Source organism: Dicentrarchus labrax, unplaced genomic scaffold (assembly GCF_905237075.1).
Source record: "Dicentrarchus labrax unplaced genomic scaffold, dlabrax2021, whole genome shotgun sequence".
NCBI classification, from domain to species: Eukaryota; Metazoa; Chordata; class Actinopteri; family Moronidae; genus Dicentrarchus; species Dicentrarchus labrax.
The window spans coordinates 21,537,956-21,562,210 of record NW_026136709.1 but is presented as its reverse complement, the minus strand read 5'-3'; the positions used below and the strand labels follow the sequence as shown (position 1 = coordinate 21,562,210).

At 41.6% G+C, this 24,255-nt stretch overlaps 1 protein-coding gene across 1 annotated transcript; it reads left to right on the top strand.

The window, feature by feature from the left end:
• The first annotated feature begins 265 nt into the window (after positions 1 to 265).
• avl9 (AVL9 homolog (S. cerevisiase)) lies at positions 266 to 23,521 on the top strand. Its single transcript, XM_051410761.1, has 16 exons — positions 266 to 580; positions 3,229 to 3,349; positions 7,464 to 7,549; positions 7,910 to 7,981; positions 9,298 to 9,387; positions 9,481 to 9,547; positions 10,149 to 10,189; positions 10,286 to 10,324; positions 10,429 to 10,498; positions 11,046 to 11,533; positions 11,928 to 12,062; positions 12,167 to 12,386; positions 12,840 to 12,957; positions 14,542 to 14,595; positions 20,678 to 20,766; positions 21,377 to 23,521. Exons 1-16 carry the CDS (start codon positions 497 to 499, stop codon positions 21,502 to 21,504), a joined length of 1,902 nt encoding a protein of 633 aa, XP_051266721.1. The 5' UTR covers positions 266 to 496; the 3' UTR covers positions 21,505 to 23,521.
• Positions 23,522 to 24,255: the final 734 nt, after the last annotated feature.

Sequence of the window (24,255 nt, the reverse complement as noted above, 5' to 3'; positions counted from 1 at the left end):
AATAAATAATAATAATAATAATAATAATAAAAATATTTTCAAAATAAATGTTTTTTTATTGAACAATTTAAATGTATAAAACTAAAAGGTATAAAATAACAATCGGCGACATACATAATAAATAAATCAAAGATAGAGTACAAATTAAAAATAAATAAAAATAAAAATATTTTCAAAATAAATGTAAAAAAAAATAAATAAATAAATAAATCACGTGTTGTGATGACGTACGCGGAAGCGCGCCGGAGTGAACTCTCTCACGCTGCTCGCTCTTCCTGCGCAGTGGGTCGAAGCGGAAGAGAAAAACCTCTCTCTCTCTCTCTCTCTCTCTCTCTCTCTCTCTCTCTCTCTCTCTGGCTACTGCGGACGGCATCGATTCAACTTCGAGGAAAGGGGAGGGGGGGGTAGCACATATTATTGTGTAGTGAATAAACAACAAACAACAACAAACAACAACAACAAGCAGCAGCAGCAGCAGAAGAATACGGGAGCCGGGATGGAGCCTCACGGCAGAGACGAAGTGAAAGGACCGGTGCTGCACATCGCGGTGGTTGGATTCCACCATAAGAAGGGCTGTCAGGTAGCTGTGGGTCTGTGGGGGCTCTCGAACTGCGGTGGGACCGATCCGGACACTATTAATACTAATAATAACAATAATAATAACAATAATAACAATAATAATACTAATAATAATAATAATAATGATGATGATACTGGGGCCTGGCTCACAGGGTTATATAACAATGTGCTCTGCTCCCACTTTAACCCAGCTGCAGCTATTATTATTATTATTATTATTATTATTATGTTTTGCATTATTAAGTCTGCTTTTAATCTGTCTCTTGTTAGGGTTTCTGTGTGTGTGTGTGTGTGTGTTCAAGTTTTTTCCCCTGTAGAAAGAGAGTTTGATAGATAAAAGCTCAGCAGTTTCATAGAGTAGCTTTGCGTATCTGCGAAAGACAACGTTTTCTGAAGTTATCAGAAGGAAGTTTGAGGTTTCCGAGGTTCTCTACGTCCCTCAAGTTCTTGTGTCGATGATTGGTCACTTCATTTTTTTTATCATTTTAACCTGAACGTCTGTGCGTCTGGGACAAAACAAGACATAGAAATGTGTGGGAGACTCCCCCCTTGCAACAGAGATCTCAGTCTGAGTGAGGCTCACTGACTCAGACTTTCCCAACCTTTCCAACCCAAATACTGACTTCAAGTTCAAACAATGAATGATTCTTCCTTCTCAGACAGATTTTGTGTCTTTCCAGTCTTATGAAGCATCTTGCGACAGCTGTAAGGGCGGTGTAACTGGTGAAAATAGTAATAATAATGATAATAATTGTGTAATGACGTACACTGTTACTGTAAATATTTAAATACCATAACAAATGTTTCTACTTTTTGCAGAGTTTCGCTACAAATACCTGCTAGATTTCTTAATTTAAGGGCATTTTAATGTGGTTTTTTTTCAACAAAACCTAGTCTATAAAGTTGGAAAACATTATGTAACTCATAGATTGTCTCATGAAAATTCATTTATTGTGATTAAACACGAAAACCCACCGTCAGATCACAATGAAATGATGAAAACAACTATCTCTCCAGGCTCTTCCTGAACCGCTTTTGTTCAACCATTGAACCATTTTTCTCCACAAAGCCTCATTTTTTTAAATTTCTTTTTTGACTCGCAGACAAATCTCACATTCTGCCTCAAACCTGTTTTGCAAAGATGAACATTTCGCCCCTCACACGTTGGCCTTTTGCGCCTCTTGCATGACACAAAGCAGCGTTTAACACCTGCTAATCAGTGAAAGTGCATGTGTGCCACTCGCCCCTAAGAGCCTCTAATGCATCTTCTAATGAACGCTCTCCTCTTCTTCCTCAAAATTCAATTCATTCATTAAATTTACAGGCCGTAAATCCTGAACGTGCCGCGCCTCCTCGCTGTCGCTGCTCTCCATCTGTCCCAAAAGATGAAGGCACCCGTCTTTCTGTGGCCTGTTTATCTCGACTCAGTGGCCCCCCGCCAGCAGCTGCTGTTCGAGCCCAAAGATGAAAAAAAAAAGACATTTTCGGATGTAAAAAAGAGAAAGCAGACAGTGCCCTCTCTTTGTTTCAGGCCTGTTGCCTCTGGCGGTGGTGGAGGTTATCTGATAGGGGTCAGCGATCTCCTGCTGGGTATCAGATTGAGTTCCTGGCTCTTTAATCCCTCTTCTCTTACACTCTGAATGCCTCTCTCTCGACCCCCCCCTTCCACCTTTTATTCACCTGCCACCCGTCTGTGTCTTCTGGCTTATTAAAGAGACATGTGCGGGTTTTTATGAAGAGCATCACTTCTCCAGAGTCTGTAGTAGTGCTTCGCCCTGAGGGAGTGCACTGCTGGGTGTGTGTGTGTGTGTGTGTGTGTGTGTGGCGACCAGCAGGTTTCAGGTTAATCTTGTTGGAAGCCAAACGTACATTGAGCTTCACCATCATGTAAAACAGGTTGTATAACTTTCAGTTTTGTGATGGGAAAGTTTCTGTTTTCAGATGGTTGGTGACAGAAATTTTAGAAATGCCCAAATTGTGTGTCAACTATCCAAATATTGGAGGGAGTTACTCGTAGTTTGCCCAGTTTGGATGGATTTCCATGAAACTTACTACAGATATTCCTGATGATGATGAAGCATTAATCCTTCACTTTACTATCAGTAAATCAGGCTCACATGTTCTTTGTGTGAAGAGCTGATTGTTACACACCAAACTAAGATGGTTATCATTGTAAACATAGCTGCTGAACATGTGAGCATGTATTCTGTGGATCAAGGTTTCAGACACTGTGTGTGATTAGTGTGTAATGCTGTTAAGTACCTAGAGTTTCTTTCTGGATTTCTTACCAGTTTTAAATGTTGAATATTTTCTTTATTCCTTTATATATTTGACATATAGGAACAAAGAACGCTCTTTAGAGCAACATATAACATGCAAAGAGCCCCCATGAATAAGAAAAAGAAATGATAAGATGATAAAAGTATTATAAAGATAAGCAATAAAGAACAAAAAGAGAAGACAACTGCTTTAATGGTGGGAAGAGAAGAAACCTATCGTCCATATTGAGAGTTCAGGGAGGATTACAGTCTGTAGATCCTCTAACCTTGCAGGAGGAAACCGGTGCATGTGGAGGAAACACTCACAGGATTAAGAATTAAAAGTTCAGGAAAAGTTGCTGACTGTCTTTCCCTCCTCCGCCACCATCAGGTTGAATTCTCCTACCCGCCGCTGATGCCAGATGAGGGCCATGACAGCAACCTGCTGCCAGAAGAGTGGAAGTACCTCCCTTTCCTGGCTCTACCGGACGGGGCGCACAACTACCAGGAAGGTACTGCAGAGTTTATAGATCTTTAAAGGTCCGGCGTTTAATATTTAGGAGGATCTATTGGCAGAAAGGGAATATAATATTCATAGGTGTGTTTTTATTAGTCTGTAAGCATCTGAAAATAAGAATTGTTGTGTTTTTGTAACCTTAGAATGAGACGTTTTTATCTACAGATAGTGGAGCCCAGAAGGGACAAACCAAACACTCACTCTAGATACGGCTTTTTGCATTTTGCAGAGGAAATGGTTGTGCTTTTTTGCCCTGATTAATGTCTTTAGGCTAACTCAAAGGCCCGCGTGCAGACAGACTTGAGCCCTGTGTGAACAAACAAAGCCACCTCGCGAGCCGCTGTGTTGACCAATCACATACATGCTAGCGCACATCCCTGGTAGATTAAGTGATCTCCATATTTCTGCTGCAAACCTTGGGGGAAAAAGAGGAAAGATAATCTAGTTGTTCCCAGAGTTAATCACAAACTGTTGTTCAGTGTTTTGGGGCAACTGATACCCCTTTTAAAATTGTAGATTGCAAACCATTTGAATACAGCTGAGCCTTACAAGCATGTAGGAGAAACTCCAAAAAGGCAAAAAAAACATTATCTAGAGCATGAGATTGTCACTTCTGGGCGGTTGAACATGGCTTTGAGCACTCAGTAATAATTGCCCTTTTATATGGCGTCTATTTAAAGGTTTTATGCATCTATTTGGTGTAAAAATGTCACTTTGAGTCCATTATTGAGTTTTTAAACATGGAAAATGAAGTGTTGTTTAGATCCTCCTATGGCAGCTGTCAGTGAACAGATGATGTGATACTGTTTGCCTTCAGCTCTGTTGGTTTTGTAAAAGCAGGTGTCGCTTTTGAACAGATAAACCGGCTGTAAAGAGAAGAGGGCAGGACTCTGCTGTCCCTGCAGTGAGAGCGAGCCAGCTCTGCCTTCTTGGCAAACTGTCCCGTGTGTTGTGGCTGCCGTCATGTGACAGTCCTGTGGCTCACCACTACCTCTCATCCTGTCCCGCGAAGGCAAATAGGAACTGAGTCAGAGTTCACATGCCGACTTTCAACTAAAACTCCACCCATGAACAGTGTTTCTGTCTGGTCAGCTCTGACTAGGGAATGAAAACAATTAAGGTTTTCATGTGTGCAAGAAAAAGCAAAATCTTCCCAGAGCAGATGCATCCATCAGCCTGAAGGACGGAGAATACATGAGGGGAAATCTTTGCTTTTAAACAACCCGTGAGCTCAATATCAGCCCCTCAGGATGCCTCTCGCATTCACATCTTTAAATTGAAGATGTGAATCGATCCCCGCCGCATATTCCTTCATCTTTTGTGTCCTTTGTTTCTGCTGCTCCAGTGTGTGTCGCTGCCACAGCAGGCTGTTAGCTGATTGGGGGAAAAAAAAAAAAAGAACAAACACTATTGATGTGACCGACTCCCTCCCTCTGCACTGCGGCTCATAAACAGCAGTCACACTGATATGACTGGGTGTTGGTTACAGAGGAAGACACTGCAGGAAATACTGCTAAAGATGAACAGAATCATCACATGAGAACACACACCTTATATTAAATAAGACTGCTTCTTTTTAAGCTGTAGCTGCTCTTCAGGCATATTTTTTCATTGTTTTGACCCGTCCCATCTTCCTGCATCTTTCATTAAAAAGACAAATGTGCAAGTATGTTTCCTGACTTTGCTCTAAAGCAGATTTGGAGCCATTTTAGTCTCCCAACTTGCTTCTCTGCTGTCATTTTACCTGCTGTTGGAGGAGGTGAAGCTGGACTAAAGCTGTTTTTCTTATGTTTATGTCACCTAAAATGTCAAACCTTGACTTTACTGGCTTGTATCTGTGCAGAGTTTGTCACAAAAAGAGGGGTTTTCACATCTCTCTACTGAAAGGGGAGGTGTCTGTATGCTTCCCTAAAATCTGAGATCCAAACCTGGAAGGATACTTGGGAAATTCACTCGCTACAGCAGCTCCAGATACAACACAGCAGATAAGGAAAATACACATTAAATAGAAAAATCCAATCACTATCTCGCAAATGGCACCTCCAAAGAAACCAGTTTTTGGATGTAAACCGAACCATAGAGCTTCCTTTCACTACCTAATAACCATCTGAACACACCGTAACATCGTAGCAGCATATTACATGTTTCACAACCACTGTGGGTTATTTTCTGTTCTCCCATCTTTGATGATAATCTCGCAATCTCGGGAACCACCAGACTAAAACTAAAACCTAGAAGCAAAGCCATGTCTGCGGGTCTCAGATGTTTCAGTCTCATTTCCCTTCCGCGGGCTCTTCTTCGTATCTCCTGCATCTTTTTTGGAAGCAGCTTTCAGAAAGCTGAATTAACTCCAGCTCTAAAAAAGGGAATTTAAACTGTAAGGCAGAGTTGAAGGCTGTGTTTTGGCATAATGCAGCTGTGGCCTCTGTCCAGATGCCCTGTTGCTGCCCAGCCTGAACCCCGCCTCCCCTCCCGGCTCTGGTTAATCTCTGACGTCCGCAGTCTAACCTTTGTGACTCTCTGCTGTCGTCTCATCCAGAGGAAGATCTTAAACCACATTATTAAACGCTCTTCATCCTCCCCTCAGATGGAATGAGCGCCGGCACTTGTGGCATTTCCCTTCACTGCTAACTTTGTTGTTCTTCTGTTAAAGGAGCTTCAGGCAGTCTGTGATGAGAAATAAATCACCTCCGTTTTCCAACACTGGTACAAATTGCACACAAACACAGATGTGCTCCACGCGGCGGCACGGACAGTGAGCGGGCCGTTCAGCTCTCAAGGCAGAGAGGTTTATCTCTGTAGTTTTGTAGTGCATCCCCAGCTTTAACAACTGTACCATATGTTACGTTATTGCTGGCCATGTTCCAAATCTTTGTACTCGAGGTTTTAGATTCCACATAAGCACCAGTTTGTGTTTATTTCAGTACAGTATGGAAATTAACCTGCAGACCGGAGGAAAGTCAGTAGGAAATCCATCACAGTGACAGTTTACTGCAGCATTTGCACTGCTTGATAAAGCATTTATACTTAACTTTTTGTGTTTTTGGAGAGCTCTAATATCCAAAATGTGAGAGTCAGCTGCCAGAACAGTATTTTATTCATGAGGAAATAAAACCTTAAGACAAACAATAAACAAACTTTGCTAAAAGCAGCAAGAAGGTGTCTCAGATGTCTTTGAATGCACCAAAACGAATCAGTTCAGAAGACAAACCCGACTCAAAACAACATGACTGATGAAGTGGACGAACGACTGTTTTCATTATGGATTGATCTGATTGTTTTCTCCATAATTAAAAGATTGTTTGGTTTGTAAAAATGGTGAGAAAGCTGTGCTTCTATACACTGTTGGGTAGTTTTAATCTATAACAAAAGATCATATTTTGTATATATGTAACATATAATGTTATAAAGAGTTCGGTCTAGACCTGCTCTATTTGAAAAGTGTCCTGAGATAACTTCTGTTATGAATTGGTGCTATACAAATAAAATTGAATTGAATTGAATTGAATATTTTGTTTGTAAAAATAGCTGTCAGATATTATTTGTGAAGTAAAAAGTACAATAATTCTGAAATGTAGTTGAATATAAGTAGAAAAGAAAGACAAGAAAGGGCCTCAGATGTGTACACAAGTATATTAACTTGAGTAATTGCCCTTTGTAGTTGTAGTTAAACATGCAGAACAACTCGTTTTGGTTCTCTAACTGAAGCTAATCGGTTGGTTGACAGCTTGGAAATAAGCCAGGAATGAAAAGCTTGTCAATTTGGTCAAGTTTATCCAGTTTGACAGCGAATAGACGGCTGGTTTTAAAAGCCCTGCTGTAAAATAACCACTGAAACGTCCCTCCTCAGCTGCTCTCTCCTCTTGTACCTTCTCTTTTATATAACCACCATCCTCTCTCTGAACTCACTGTCAGGTTGCTGAAGCTTATTCTGCAGTGTGAGCGCAGTTTAAATCCTACACACACACACACACACACACACACACACACACACACACACACACACAGTGTATCTTATCTAACTGGCTGCTGAATCTCATGAAGGAGTATTTTGCAGATCCTTATATGAAAGAATGCATTTTAACATGACCCCTCTTGTTGTTTTGCAGACACTGTGTATTTTCACCTGCCGCCGCTCAGCGGAGACATGAAGTGTGTCTACGGAGTTTCCTGTTATCGCCAAATAGAAGCAAAGGTCAGTTGAATGTAGTTTTTATTAACGCCGGAGCCTTGATTTTATTGTCTAGCTCAGAAAATACATCTTATATTTTTACTGTATGGCCAAAAGTATGTAGACAACAGTGGCGGGAGCTCACATCTTTTAAATTAAATAATGAAATAAGTAGTACGGTGTACACAAAACACCACTGCTCTCTTTTTTGTGTGTGTTCTTGATTTGATTTGAAGCAAACAGAGCAAATAAAATGACAACATGTTCTATTTTCTGTCTCTCATGACATCAGTTTATTTTAAGAGGTCACACAGCGGCCTCACAACGTTTGGTTTGTGGCCTTTTATATTTATTTACGTATGAATGTTTTTAATCCCTCTTCAGGCCCTAAAGGTCCGACAGGCTGACGTCACCAGGGAGACCGTTCAGAAGAGCGTCTGCGTCCTCAGTCGAGTGGTGAGTCAGCCGTTACCTTACAGCACATTAGAATAAGATTTCACTCTCTGTAGCTTATAAGAGTTATATATGAAATAATGCAGTGATTATATGATAGCAGGAAAGGCTTTAAATTAATCAGCGTCTATAAGGACTTTTTATTTTCTGCTATATTCTCCTCTAATGTGAATCCAGTGAGGCTCCAAAGTGTCCGTCTCCTCTCATACAGAGTGATAAAAGAAGTAAAATTCTCTTTCATGTGTCCCCACAGAGCTTTGAGTGACTTGCAGTCACCGTTTTAAAGCTGTGAGGTATATTTACGTTGGCGCTGCAGGCTCTGAAACAATTACGTGATGCTGAATGAGCCGGTAGATATTCTGAGCTGAACGTCAGAGAAGAAATCTTGTTTTATTCCAAAGTTTCTTGGTGAAATCCTGCACCGTCCGCAGGTTTATTGTTTGTTAGCCGGCCAGGAGAGCCAACTTTGATGTTTTATGTTAGAAATGTACAGTTGCGAACTTGCAATATGTTAATTGCATCGTTAACATTAATAAGCATCATCAGGGATTGTGAATCTATTTCTGAGAAGTACAAAATAACCTTTTAGAGCGGAAGAGGTGACATTTTAACTCCCGGTGTGCTGATTTGGATTCATTTTGAGGTCATTTATATACTTAATAGATGCATATTGGAAACAAGAGAGCTCAGTGTTATTGGTGGGAATGTTTAGACGTAATATTTCCTCAAACTTCTTCAGTTCTGCTTTTTCTTTTGCCATGTAGCATTTTGCCAGTAACCTTGTCTTTACTGCTGCACTTATGCATTAAGCATATAAATAACCTCAAGTTCAGCCCACTGGGAGTTGAGTATTTATATGCTTAATACAAAGACACAGGTCAATGACACAGTTCTGCACAGCAAAAACAAACACATGTGGAAATATAATAATATAATTATGCAAGTTGCCCAACATATGCAAGTTAGCATCATGGAAAACGATTTCTTAGAAAGAGTGGGTGCTTTGCATGAAGTGAATGTCCTTTACTGTGAAAAAAAAACCTGGGATATATGAGCTACTGAAAGCCAGCCATCAGCCACTCCACACTTTTCCTGAGAGAAGTTAAATGAGCACAATACTAAAAACAATAGAGTTCGTCATGTTTGGCCATTTCCTGGTAAAAAGAAAGAAAACAGGAGGTGTGATGGAGTTGGTTGTCCCTGTGAGGAGAAACTGGCTCACAGTGTGTGTTTTTTATGGGTCATGCTGTAAATGACTCAGGCATTATTAACACACACACATATGATCGGCTGCTGACGGCGTTTGTTTTCATTTCCAGCCTCTCTACGGTCTGCTTCAAGCGAAGCTACAGCTCATCACGCACGCCTACTTCGAGGAGAAAGACTTTTCACAGATCTCCATTTTAAAGGTGAGAAAGCATCTGTTTGTTAATTATTATTTTAGCCCTTTTTTCTGTTTATCATTATTAAATAAACCCTCCTTCCTTCCTCCGACCCCGCAGGAACTGTACGACCACATGAACGGATCTCTGAGGGGTTCGGCTCTGGACGGATCACAGGTTTATCTCGGTAGGTTCGAGAACACGTGTTCTTCTTCCCGTTCCCCTAGCTGAATGTTAGAGCGTCGCTGTGCGGATTGATGCACGTGCAGAGGTTTGACACTAGAAGGCTGTGTTCACATTCATCTGCTGAAAAGCGGAAAGTTTCTCTGCTGCTCACTGGAAAAACTGATTTGAAAGGCATGATTTGTAACATCACAAACAGTTTAGGAAGTCACTCCCGGTCCATTAGGGAACTTATAATCATGTGTGACTATTATGTGTGAAACTTGAAGCCACAGTGGACTTTACGGTGAAGTAGGAGACATCTTGTGCCCAGCAGGAAAGCTTTAGAAATGAACGCAATTTGCATATTCATAGATTTAGATCTAGTATAACTTCTTTACACCACATCTCAGTCGTCTGTAAAGGAGTAAAGTGACTGAACAGTTATTAAAAAACAGTGAGTTTGCTCCAAGAGAGATGCAGATATTCTTTCAACAGATAAATAGAACATATTTGTGGTTATTTGTCTTGTCAGGCCTGTGACCATGTGACAAAACTGTTCATGCATTTGTATCTGAGGGCAAATTCCTCATTTGTTGATGCTCTGCTTGTTTTCTTCCCCGCAGGGTTATCACCAAGAGATTTAATACTGCAGTTTCGACACAAGGTGGGAAATTAAAGATTGAACAATATTGTTTCTGCCGGTTGTGTAACAGAAGTTATGTAAGTAATTATTTTAATTTTATTCATTTTACCTTCACAGGTTCTCATCCTCTTCAAGCTTATTCTGCTGGAGAAGAAGGTACGACTCACAAAGAAAGCTTTTCTCCTTTCTTAGCAAGTCAGAAGGTTTGAAAAATGACCCCGAATGTCTGTTTTTATTTTTGTGTTTCTTATGCCTTGCAGGTCCTGTTCTATGTGTCTCCTGTCAACAGGCTGGTTGGAGCTCTGATGACAGTTTTATCACTGTTTCCAGGTCAGCAACTCCACCAGAAAGAAAGAAAACACTGTTTTCTCCTCTTACTCTTAAAATTTCTTCTACTTCTTTTTTTTTTATAAAAAGATTTCAAAAAACTGGAAAAACTGTTTAAAAAATTGAGAAAAAGGTTTTAAAAGTATGGAAATATGTTGTTATAACATATGTTCATTGCATCAGCATAATCAAATAATCCCATAAAAACCAACCAAAATCTTTATGTAACATTTTGGAAAAAGCGGAAAACATTTAATGCGAGATAAATGGTAAATTAAAACAGGAGCACGGTAGTAAAGTGTAACACAACCAGAGAAAAGTCATCGAATCGGCAATTACAGTTGCACAGAAAGATCTATTTAAATTAGTTATTTCTTCCTAAAACATCCCATAGTCTCACTTTGAAGTCTGGAAAATGAATTAATTAGAGAAACCCTGCAACCTGACTAACAGAAAACTAGCAGACAGCAAAAGGCAGATGGATTAGTGGAGATAAAGTGTGACTGAATGAAATAAAGACTGACGTCTTCGTTCTGTCTGATTTGTGCAGGTATGATCGAACACGGCCTGGTGGACTCGTCCCACTACAGGCCCAAGAGCAGCGTGTCAGAGGACCTGAGTCTGGTGGAGAGCGTCTCAGGAGCCGAGGAGTTCGTCTCCGTGTCCGTCACCGACATCATCGCCAACACCACGCTGGAGGGGGTGGAGACCGCCCAGCCTGCCGCCGAATCTCTGTCCTCCGGGAACAGCGCCGAGGGGGACAACCACCTCCTCAAACCGCCGTCGCGCACCTCCCCAGACTCCTCCGAGAGCGACTGGGAGACTCTGGACCCCAGCGTGTTAGAGGAAAATGGCTCTAAAGAGGCAGCTGAGGGGAAGGAGACAGAGTCGGAGCTCCCAGACGCCTTCGACTCCAAGCCGGGGACGCCCATCACTGTGCAGCCGCAGGCCGCCGGCGGTCAGGGAGCGGTCGTCCAGGGTCTGGTGTCCGGTCTGGAGGAGGATCAGTACGGCCTGCCGCTCCCCATCTTCACTAAGGTAACACTCGCCTGTACAATCTCTGATTTGACATTAGAGAGACAACACTACACATCTATAAATGTGTAGTTCAAGGCAACCAGGGCCTCAACAAGTTTGATTCCTCAAAACATATTTAGGAACAAGGAAGCGGTCCAGTGGCCAAAAATAAACAATCGCCTTGTAAATCACACATTTCAAACGGCAGAGAAGAGATTTTAGTCATAAAACTGTGAATGTGAAGGTGAAACTGAATGTTTTGCAGACACCAGTTAATAAAAGATCAATATTAGTTTATAAATAACCAAATAAGTTAATATTAGTTCAGATTTAACACTTTAAACAGCTTCTCCTTTGTCCTCTGTGTGTGTGTGTGTGTCTGATAAACACACTGACCTTTGCCTCTGGTTGCCAGGGTTACCTGTGTCTGCCCTACATGGCCCTGCAGCAGCATCACCTCCTGTCAGACGTGACGGTGCGCGGCTTTGTTGCCGGGGCGACCAACATCCTCTTCCGCCAGCAGAGGCACCTCAGTGATGCCGTTGTTGACGTACGTATAGAATATTTTTATTTTGATGGAAAAATGTAGATATTGTGGGCTTTAATTTAACTTTAAAGTCTATTTTTTAATGTTTAATTTAATTTGCGTTGTAGGTGGAGGAAGCTGGCGTGCATATCCAGGACCCCGAGCTCCGGAAGATCCTGAGCCTGACGACGGCGGACCTGCGTTTCGCCGACTACCTGGTCAAACACGTGACGGAGAACCGCGACGACGTTTTCCTGGACGGGACAGGCTGGGAGGGCGGAGACGAGTGGATCAGAGCCCAGTTCACCCTCTACCTCCACTCCTTACTGTCCTCTGCGTTACAACAAGGTGGGATCACTCGTGTCATTCTTTCCTTCCCTCTCGCTTCCTAATTAAGGGCTTATTTTACTCACCCGTTAATCCAAAGCACCTGCAGGCTTTAAAAAGTTCAATAAATCTTTAAATAATCAAAAATTAAGTAAAATTATAACCTTATTTTTTTCACAATCCATATATGGGTCCTTTTAAAAGCTGCTTTTATAAATGAAAAGTTATTATTATTAACATTTTGAAAGTAAAGAACTGGAGGATGGACTAAGCTACTTTACACATTCCACATTAATATTGTATTTTCTGTCTGTAAAGAGCTCGTAATCTTCAGAGGCATTACTAATTACCAGTATGATTGCGGCTGTAATGGTTGCGTCATGCGCAGAGATCATCACACGTAATTGACTCTGTTGAGAAAATGACAGTAAATCCAGTTACGCTCTTCTCTCTCGTTCTCTTGTTTCCGTTCAGATAACGAGAGGCTGCTGGCTGATTACGGCGCGCCTTTCGTCACAGCCTGGAAGATCACACACAACTACCGGGTGTGGTACAGCAACAAGCACCCCGCCATGGCCGCCATCACCCCAGGGTAGGTGAACAGGAGGAGACACTGACCACTGAAAGGGAACCAGAGAGATCTCTAAAGTCACCAGGAACCTGGAAGAGTTTTATTTGAATAGAAAGTCTTAATGACGCTTGTTACCAAATGTCTGGTACTTAAGTTGACCCAAAGATTAAAAATTGTGCAACAAATCAGCTCTTCATTACAACCAGTGAATTCCTCTGGTCGTCACATTCGGATGTAAACACACTCAGGGCTCCAGACTAACTGTTTGCATTGGTTGCAGTGGTGCGCCTAACTTTTTTTTTTAGGTGCACCAGCACAAAAAGTAGGTGCACCCAAATTTTTCATTGCGTCACCTTTAACGCGATAAGGTCACCTTTTTATCGCTCTCCATAACTTTTATATAATGTGAATGATTTTTAAACAAGAAGGTGAAGAGAAATGCTTGTCTTTATTTGAAGCACAATTATATATAAAAAGAAAAATAAAGTGTTTAAAGTGCTTCACTGAGCTGAAATAGAAACTAAATTTCAAACTAAAACACTAAGCACTCCTGACAGTACACGCAGTGCATTGTGTTATGTCCTTTGTTCTACCTCAGCCAGGGAAATTGTTTCAGCCAGTCCTGTTTGAAGGAATATATTTTGGCCGTTTTAAAATGGGGTCTCGGAGCCGGGCTCTATCCCAGACTCGGTTGTCTCCTCCTCTGGTTCCGAGTCTGATGCTGTCGCCGAAGGACCGGGGCTCGGCAATTTTTAAACACACACAATTTAGCGTGGTGAACAGGACCACAGCCAATCAGAGGCAAAGACCCGCCCGAGCTCTGTCTGTAATTGGTTTAGAACACGATATGATCCTACCATGAGTGTGTGAGTTCGGTCACAGGAGAATACAGAGAGATGATGCGCTTGCGAAATTAATTGATGTTTTCACCTGGGCAGCGTCAGGTGCACCAGTGCGACCTAGAAAAATTATTAGTCGCACTCTTAAAAATTTGGGTCGCATGTGCGACCAAATTGGTCGCACTCTGGAGCCCTGACACTCTGCTGTGGTTGAAGATAAAGAAATAAAACGTCAGATGTCAGCATGCAAAACATGTAATTGCCTCACATGAAATACACAGTGTGTTCGAGGGTTTCTGCAGGTTTCACCAGGTTAAAGACCTTTTTAAGAACATTATGAAGACAATTTAAGACATTTTACATCCATACTGGCAAAGAAAAAGTTCAAAGAGTATCAAGAGAAATCTGTATCGGTTCCATGTTGGTTCCTTTTGTCGTTCTTAGAGCAGATGCAGATTTAAGGCCTGGATTATTGGATTGGACACGCTGTTTCAAATGTTTGTTTTAAAGGAGCAAATGGATTTTAAAAGCATTCATCATTTGTTTGAAGTGAATAATTTGTTCTTGTGGAAAACACAGACCTTTTTACAGGAGTTTGAACAGTTTAAAGGTTTACTGCTCACTCACTGGTTAAGAGCTTGGATTTATCATCCAGACTTGTGTGCATGTGTTACAAAACAAATCTGATTAATTCTAGGTGTTTGCTGAAAGATAATCTACTACATATTATTTATGTGTGATCTCTGTGGCTCTTTTTTTGTTATAGACACCCGTTCCAGGGCCAGTACAGTGTTGCTGATGTGAAACTACGACTCTCACAGTGAGTACTACACTACTACTTCTACTACTGCTTACATTCAACTTTATATTCACTGTAGAGGAAATCTGTCTTTGGCTACACCTCAGCAGCATAAAATACTGCAACCTTGAGACACAGAGCCTCAAACAACAGCATGTGGACACACTGGAAGAGCTGTGACCTATTTATTTCCCAGCTCAGTTGATGTAGTGCTCCCTAAAACATTCGTGTTGCTGCCCTCTCGTGGTGACAAGATGCCAGTAAACATGACACTGGAAAGAAGACATTTGGCAGGTTTATCAGTAAAATAAAATGTGGCTTTCACTTTATTCCAGTGTCCCTTTTTAAAATATAATGTAAGAAGTTACTGTAAAATATTTGAATTAGTTGTAAATCCTGTTTTTCTGCCATCAACTTTGCTGTCAGACACCTGTGCTTTTACTTTGAAGGAGCTAGCATCCTCAGCATGTCCTGATCTGAGACGGTTTAATTCATTCCTGTTTTGTTTTTGGACATAAATATGTGGAAATATCTTTATCTGATTTTGTCTAAAACTCTTCTGCACCCCTTAAATATCTGTTAAAATATTAACAATACAGTTCAGCAGTATTTTCTGTTGATTCATGCACAGAGAGTATTCATTTGAGAGCAAGAATTAAGCTTTTTAAGAGCAGAAATTAGTTTTTGTCCTTGAGGATTATTAGTCTCTGTACTTTCAAAATAAAAGACTGGAGAAAGATTTAAACTGGGAAAAACTTATTTTAACACTGGTGTTCTTAAAATAAAACAGTAAATAAATAAAGAAAAAGTCACTGAAATAGTTTTTTAAGTTGATACCTTACTGCTGCTGTCCTGTCTAAACCCTTTTTAGACCACTAATGATTAAATTTCCAAACGTTGTCTCTCTCAGTGCACTCTAACACCCAACTGTGAATACTTTATGGATACTTTCTGTCACGGAGAGAGCAGCAGGCAGTTACTACATGCTGTGTTTGTGTGGTGGATGTAGCAGCTGACTGGACTCATGTTGAACGTGGGGGTTTGTGGTTTTGTGGCGGCAGCATGGGATGGCGGGGGGGGTCTCATATCAGCTGAAGTCATTAATTATGAGCGAGTTTCATTCTCAAAAACAGAGCTGGAGACTTCTTCAGCTTCAGCTCCGGTTTCATTCCAGGAGAGTGTGGATGAAAGGCGACTCCGACCACAGCTGGAGCGCCGCTTCTCGTGTTACGCGTCAGATAAATGCCCCCAGCACACACACACACACACACACACACACACACACACACACACACACACACACAGAGGACTGAGTGTGCCTCCATCCCTAACTTAGCTTTACGGCGAGGACACGGGCAGATCTGTTTGGCTGTGATACTCGGAGCTCTCACTTTACCTCCGGGTGTTCGGTGACATGGCCTCTGTGAACTTTGTTGTAAATCTCCAGTGAACAAACACACAGAAAAAAACTGTAGTTTAGTGTATCTGCACCTAAAAAAGAGTAAATTCTGTGTTAAAAACCCCCAAAAATTGAGCCACACATGATGAATATGTAGGTTTATTCAGCACTTTTAATAACAGTTTTAATACATTGTTGATACATTCAGAAACACTTTTTATAATAACAGAAATATTCAAGATTTTAATTTTACATTTGTAACTATCCCATCACCTCCAAATACCCATTTAATGCAAACTACACATGACAACATTATACTTAACAACCAGCGCAACCTCCACAGGTTTGCTGTGTGCAAAAAAAAACACAACACAACAACCCCAAAACACAATTTTATTCATACATTTTCACCATGTACGAACAGTATTTAAATACTGTTCTTAAAGCTTGAGTTTTAGCCTACTATAACTCACTGCTTAATGGTGAGGTAACAACGCAGGGCTTCTTCTTCAACCCTGAACATTGCAGTTTGATATTGTGTGTAGAGCCGAAACAATTAGCTGATTGAAAATAAAAATAAAAAACTCGATTAATCATCATTTTTAAAGCAGAAATGAGAAAAAAATCCACTTTTCTAATGTAAAAAATGAAAATTTTTCTTCTTTGACAGGAAAACATCCAAAATATCTTTGGATTTTTCACAGTTAGTCCAACAACAAAAAAAGCAATTTGAATATGAAATCTTGGACTCTCAATCAAACGAACATTAAAATTATTGAACTACCAACTAGAAACCAACTGACACACCACTGCCGGTCATCCAGCCTCGACTGCGATCCTTACACTCGTCAGATCTCGGATGATGGAGAGATGAGATTCTTTGTCTTATGAGAGGATTTTGAAAAGTGTTGACGGGGTCAGAGCAGGGTGTGTGTTTATGGACCCGGGAGTGGGGTTGAAGGGGCACGGCTGGCCCTCGCTGCACTATAAAACTCTGGATATAGAAAGGCAGGGATGATGTGGGGGTGCAGGCAGGAAGTTTGGCACTCGGTCATCGGATCTTCTCAGGAATAAACGTGTCTCAGTTCCTGCCTCGGCTTTGTGTCAGATGCAGGGCTCTAAAACAGGAGGGGATTCTGCCGGTCTGGAAAAGTGTGTGTGTGTGTGTGTGTGTTTTCCTACACGTGTTCCCTAAGCGGAGACGCGAGAGCACGGCGGCAGATAAACAGCTCAGACTCCACCGCGACCTTGAACATCAGAGACGAGTGTTTATTGAGTGTCAGAAGCTTCGAGCCTCGCAGACGTCTCTGAGGGATGTTGAAATCCTCCTCACCCAGACAAAAAACTAAACACACTGCATCAAGGATAAAAATATACGGATGTGGAGTTCTTCAATCAGATCTGCTTTGTCTTAGTAGACATGTTGTACTTACATGGTTCTGACATACTATAAAAGGATAACCAACATGCTTCTACAAGCTGTTATTGGCTGGTTTAATCACATTAATGAACAGGACATCTAATTGTCTTGGCTACTGGAATCAGAATAAGTAGTAGGCAACATTATTCTATCATAATGTTGACCATTGCATGCCACTAACTGTGAGATAAATATGTGCCTGTGAGCGTCCGATACTTTATTAAGACTGGGTCTGAATCAAACAACCAATCAGGGTTACGTTGCTTGTAATTTGCCAATCACAGCGACTCCGTAAAAACAGATTCTTCCTGTTTTTTCCACCAAATTTTTCTGGTTCTTGCACTTTTTAGTGGATCCATTGTAATCGAGCTGTTATAATGCACAACGACCTGTAGAATATCACTTTGATTCCCAAGGAAAAACCAGCTGGGAACCAACTTTTCAGGTTCCACCAATTTATTTTTGGTGGAAATGCTCCGAACGGTTTTTAAAATAAGTGCACGAACCAGAACGGAGCTGGTTCCCTGTTGGTGGGAAAGGCCTATGCTTGGCTTGGTTGTGTGCAGAAGTTGTGTCAAGAGCGAACTCTGTAATGGTGACGGCGTTACAGTATACGTCTAACCCAGTATGTCCACTTTCTGAGCATCTTATCACCTGGGTCCTTGCTTAACCTCGGCCCCTCCTGCTCCCCCTCCACTGAGATTAGATTTACAATGTGTTTTTCTTTTTTGTGTGTCCATCAGTCTTGAGTCCGACCCCACAGCGTCGCTCTCTCTCTCTTTCTCTCTCCCTCTCGCTTGTCTGTTTTCCTGCATCAGTAAACATCGAGCGTTTTTTCTGCAACTTGAGGCTGGATGATGTTGGGGGGGCAAACTGGGGTTAGTGGGACAGACTGGTTTGATGTTATCCCACTTGTCAGATTGCTGGTTGAGAAAGTAAAAGAGGAAAGTCCATCCACTGCTGCCCTGCCGTCTCCGCTCTATTTATACATTTAAAAACTAGCCCCCCCCACGCATCCTTCTAAATGTGCTGTGTTGCATGTGTATTATGGAGGCACTGTGGGGGCGGACACGGCCGACCCCTTTTCATGTGTCCCCCGTCATCAGCGTCGGGACAAAGAGCAAGCCGGTGGCAGAGATGTTCTCTCAGAAAACAAGAGTCATGTGACGAGCTGCACGGCTGCAGGCGGACACTCGCTGTTAGAGGAATCTTTCTTTATTGTCAGCGAACCACACTGCGCCGCATAAGGAGCTGTTTATTTGGGTCAGCCTGGCGAGATGGAGAGTCCGCCGTGTGTCCGCCGGGGGCTCCTCTCTGAGCTGACAGTGTGCACAGTAGCTCAGGGGAAACACTGATGTTATCATGAGATTGTTGGGGGGTAATAATAAAGTTAAAATGGGATCTTTTTACCACAGTTTCCATTATTCCACCCACATTTCCACTCAACAGCTTCAACTTTCTGAGCACACTTAAACTGCACTAACACGCAGAGAAAAAGCTACTGCCGTCAGAATAGATACAAAAACCTACACCCAGAGGCTTTAAACTGAATGACAAAAACAGCCTAAGCCTCTCAGCACTGCTGGGAATGCACAACAGCGGGTCTCTTACTTTGAAAATAAAGACAAAAGGAAGTTGGCACAGCGAGGACAGATTCCTGGTGGATGTGCAGCCGGTGGGAGCTGCTGGATTATTGATCCTAGCAACAAGCGCCTAGCAACCGCAGCTTGTTTTTGGTGGATCCACTCGGTGTCCCGTGAGTGACAGGACGCCGCAGGACCTCCGCCACGGGCTCCGAGACGCCACAGAGGCAGCGAGTCGCGGTGCCAGTTCACGCTCCGCCGGGCCCGTTGTGCACAGAGCGGTGTCATGTTGGTGCTGTAGTCAGATAAACACTGTGTGTGTGTGTGTGTGTGTGTGTGTGTGTGTGGGAATGACAGCAGTCTCACTTTCTCTTTGGTTTTAGGTTTCATTCACTGACTTTATGTGCTGAAGATCTCCTTTAGACTTCATCACTTTTTACGTCTGCGCCTCCTCAGATTGATGCTGCTCCCTTTTTTTTTTTTTTATGTCCAAATACAGAAAATTGTGCTGAAACCTTCAATTAATTCACATTTTTGTTGTTTGGTCTTTCATTATGTTTTCCTATCTTTTTATTTGTAGAATGTTTTATTTGATTTTGTTATGTAGTTTCGGTATTTTGGCGTTTACGTCATCCGACGTGCTCCAATATGAAAGGGAGTCCTGTTGAGTTCATTTACTCAGTGTTTGTTCCTAGAATTGGTTGACAGTGTGTGTCTGTATGTTAAATTATTTAACATGTTACATTAAATATTTAACTTCAATATTCTTTAATATAGTTATTTGTTTAAGAGAGCAGCCTACTGAGTGCCTTTATATTGGTGCCAAATCTGTTTATTTTGCATTCCAGCTCAAATATTCAATATATCAGCAGCCATATTGATATTCGGTGATGATCAGTCGGGCTCTAATGCACATTTTATTGCCTGTTTTTGTAAAGAAATGCCCTAAATGAACAAATGTGACATAATTTCATGTTGGTAAGCTCACTGGACGGTCAGTTAGGGAGAGAAATTGATTTAACTGAATGAGGAAATAAGTGATTGATTGATTGATTGATTGGACTTCTTTAAGTAACCTCGGAAGATGCTTCCAGGTTTTCCATATGATTGGATCTCTAGAGGAGCATTTTTCCACATTACAAACTGTGCGAAGTGTACCGGTGGTTTATTTTCAGATGAAATAATTGGCTCATTAGAGGGTGTGAAGGCCCAGGGTGGCAGCTGCTGACACACATCCACGCCGTCTTTCTAACAGCGTTTGACCCGGATGATGCAGAGCCGAGATTCCTGCTGAATGTCAGGTCAGCTCGGGGGGCTGGGGGGGGGAATCCATGGGGAAAGGTTGCGCGTTGGCCTCGCACCAGGCCGCTGGTCAGATGAAGCCAGGCGGGGGCCGCATTTAGCCGTGCCGTTTGTTGTGAAACGCAGTCCAACAACCCGTTTCCGCTCTCAGGTCGGCTCTGATCATCAGATCGTCCACCTGTGACTGCGGCTCAGCTCCGTTACATAATCCTCTCTAACAGGTCGGCGCAACATTTAGCAGTGGCACTTTTGTGTAGTTTGTTTCCCGGAAAGGAGGAAGAATTCGTACAATGTCACACCGGGAGAGAGGGAGGTGAGGGGAAGGGGAGTGCATGCGTACATGGTTTATGAACCCTTTGTTTGTTTGTCTCCCCCCCTCCTGCTTTATTTCCACTGCAGTTCGGTGCAGAACAGCGAGAGAGGGAAGAAGATCGGAAACGCCATGATCACCACCAGTCGCAGCATGGTCCAGACGGGGAAGGTAGTGGGTAAGAAAGCTCAGACTTACAGTGTGAAAGTTACTGAAGTTCAACCACAGTAAGACATTCTCTTCATCGTCTGAGGAAGCTGTCAGGGCTCCCACGCTTCCTGGAAAATCTGGAAATGTAGAAACCTGATTTAAAATTGCCAAACATCCTGGAAAAATCTTAATTGTATTCTAGCCCCTCACCTAGATTACCTAAACCTGGGTGCATATTCAGTTTGAAACTAGACTTTTGATAGGATAATCTGCACACTGGGACACTTCTGGGTTTACCAGATAAAAATAAAGTAGTCTGTCTATCAGAGACAACAGCTCCGCTCCGCTGACGCCGCGGAGGAAAAGTTGGCTCTGGTGAGAACAGCCGAGCGTCCCATAAACGCTGACCACCATTGTGAGCAAGTGCTGCCCTGTGTTGTCAAGAAAAACTCCTGGAAAAGGTCCTGGAAAAGCCCTGGAAAAGGGTTTCTTAAAAAGAGTGGGAGCCCTGTGCTGTAGGTCTGTTCCTGGCACTTTTCTTTCTTTTGGTTTAAAATGTTGTCTAAAACTCGTCTCATTGTTAAGGTACATGCAGAGATGTGTAAGTGTCTTGTTCTCGCTTTGCCCTCCGCTCTCAGGTCAGTCGGTGGGCGGAGCTTTGACCAGCGCCAAGTCGGCCATGTCCTCCTGGTTCTCCACGCTGGCCCAGCCCGCCGCAGTAACCCCCCCGGGCTGCCCGGAGCCCGCCACCGAGGTCAAACCCTGAAACCAAACCCCTCCTCCTCTCTGACCGTCTCCTCGTCCTCTGAGCTTCTGGCTGAAGGGTCAGAGGAGCGAGAGCTGCTTCGTGTGAAGAGTGTGAGCAGAGAAAATCATCATCATCTTCAGAATCAACGAGTTTAAAGTCGGAACCATAAAACCTGAGAGGCAAACAGGAAGAGACAGGAAGGCAGCGTTACACTAACTGTACAGCCCAGATCCACTGTGAGGCGATATCGATCAAAACCCAGAAAATACAGCGGGCTGCATCCTGTCTGTCTGTCTGTCTGTCTGTCTCTGCTGCCGTTCGTATTGCTGGATGCTTTCCTGTGAGACACTAAAGATGCTGTCGTTGGGTTTGCGGTGTTCACTCTTTTGCTGCATATTTCTAGAGTTTGATCTATATAGCCGATTATTTTGCTGAGAAATAATGTTTAAAAATAATAAATAATAATAATAATAATAAATAAATAAATAAATACATCCGTGTTGCAGGATTTTGACAGGACAGCATGAGCTGTGGCACCTTGAAGATTTTAACAGTTTTTAAATTAGCTCATGTTCAGTGATGCCTCTGTAGTAACATTGGGGTTGTCGTGGTAACAGTGTGGGTTATTTTTTATGTGTAGAAATATACAATATATATCTATGGAGCCCTGAAACTGACGAAATGTAGTAAAAGTCAGTCCCTCCAGCAACAGTTAACGCACATTCAACCAGTTTTTATCTAATCGCTGCAACTTTTCTGCACGAAAAAGTGAATCATACGTCATTAAACTCACTTCCCTGTTTCTAGTTGTGCATTTAACACAAATGTCTCAAACATAATCAGAATCAGGAGCCTTTTTTTTGGAAAATTACTTTACTATGCAATTTTAATGTTTGCTAGAAACGGAAAGAAAATGTCATTTATTTTGCTATTTTTACCAACAGATTGGATCTTAAAGGAAAAGTACAAAGGTTTATATTTCCTTTTACTCTTTATTTTAAATATTTAATTAACAGTATTATTTATTGATATGATCATGCGACAGTTTCTGGGCTCCTTAGACGTCTTTTAAATTACTCGTACCCAACGGCCCAAAAACCACTAAAATGTTGAATTTTAAACTGAATGTTTGACATTTTTCATGATAAACGACCTAAAATGTGAAAATTAAACTGATTACTTCACTAATTATTCCAGCTCTGAATCTGAATACTGTTACTACAATAACCACAATGTTATTACTACAATCCTTTTGTACCTAATGCCTGATTCTGTGCCCTGATAAACGTGATAAAAACCTCCCCAAACTATGAAGGAAACCTGCACCCGGCTCACCCAGGCCTTTTTGTACTGTCAGAATATATATATATATATATATTGGGAGAACTATATTTAGTGAATCTGAAGATAGTTTAAAGATATATCTTATTTATTTGTTGTGTATAAACGTGTAATCTCATAAATATCCATGTTTTTTGTCATGACAACACTGGATCAAGTCCTAATCTGCGGACCACTGTGTGTATTTGCAGAAAGCAGCCATTATATTCTATTTATGTGACTCTTTATCTTGTATAACTGTAACTTTTGAGGTGCTTACAAGATCTTGTTTCCCTCCATGCTACAAATATTCGACGACAGTTGGATTAAAAGTGGTCCAGTGAGCATGCTCTGTCCAGTCCAGTTTTACAGCTGTAATTCGTGTTTCATCCTCTTGTCTTTAAAACTCTTTTAATATCTTTATTTCTTGTTTTCACGCTTCTAAAAATCTTCTTTGGTCATCGACTTTTTGATTTCTGGATAAAGTTTAAGAAAATATCGGCTGTTAAAAGCTGCTTTTTTGTTTCTTTTCTTTGTTTTTTTTATCCTCTGATGATATATTTTCATTTTGTATTTAAAAAAAAAAAAAAAAAATATGAATGTATTGGTGAACTAAAATTCACAGAATATTTTCTTGACAGATGCTTTTAATGTATTTGAGAAGAAAGTGATACTCTACTACTATATTGCTGTATTAAAAATATAATTAAAGAAATACACCGCAGACTTTTTCTTATTTTTAGCGAACAACACCGGAACATTTCTTCTATCCCTCTGGGTTCGTGTGTCTGGGTACAAATGTAGGTCAGCCAAACAAAGTGGTGGCCTCTATGTGTGTGTGTGTGTGTGTGTGTGTGTGTGTGTGTGTGTGTGGAGAGAGGGTTGTTGTGGTGGAAGCACGTGGCCTCCCAAAAACGCACCCATGTGCTGTCCGACAACAATTCGGTGGTGGCGGTGGCGTCACAGGGACACGTGAACCCAGCGACCTTAAGAGATTCACACCCAGTAATCCTGACTGACAGCCAGTGCACATTTTCATTCTGTCTCATGAGAAAGTCAAAAAAATGTTCAACTTAGGACCATTATTAATGCAGTTTAAGGCCTATTTCATGTCGCAATAGCAGACTTTTTAACTTCAATACAATACTTTTATAAAAAACTATACTAAATACCTCTTTTAATACCATAATACAAAGAAAGATTTTTTTGGGGAAAAGCTGCAAACAATGCTGGGGGAGCAAAATGAGTGAACACACTGAGGTGGAGTTAAAATTCTGTGCAGCCGTCAGTTTGTTTTCTAGCTTTTGTGCTTTTAATACTATCGATTGATCGTATTGTATCATTTTAAATATGTGACAACCTCACAAAGGATACGATGGACAGTCGGTGCTGGTTGCATGTCGATCAGTGTTAATGTTTCCCCCCAAAAAATACACATTTAAAAACGAG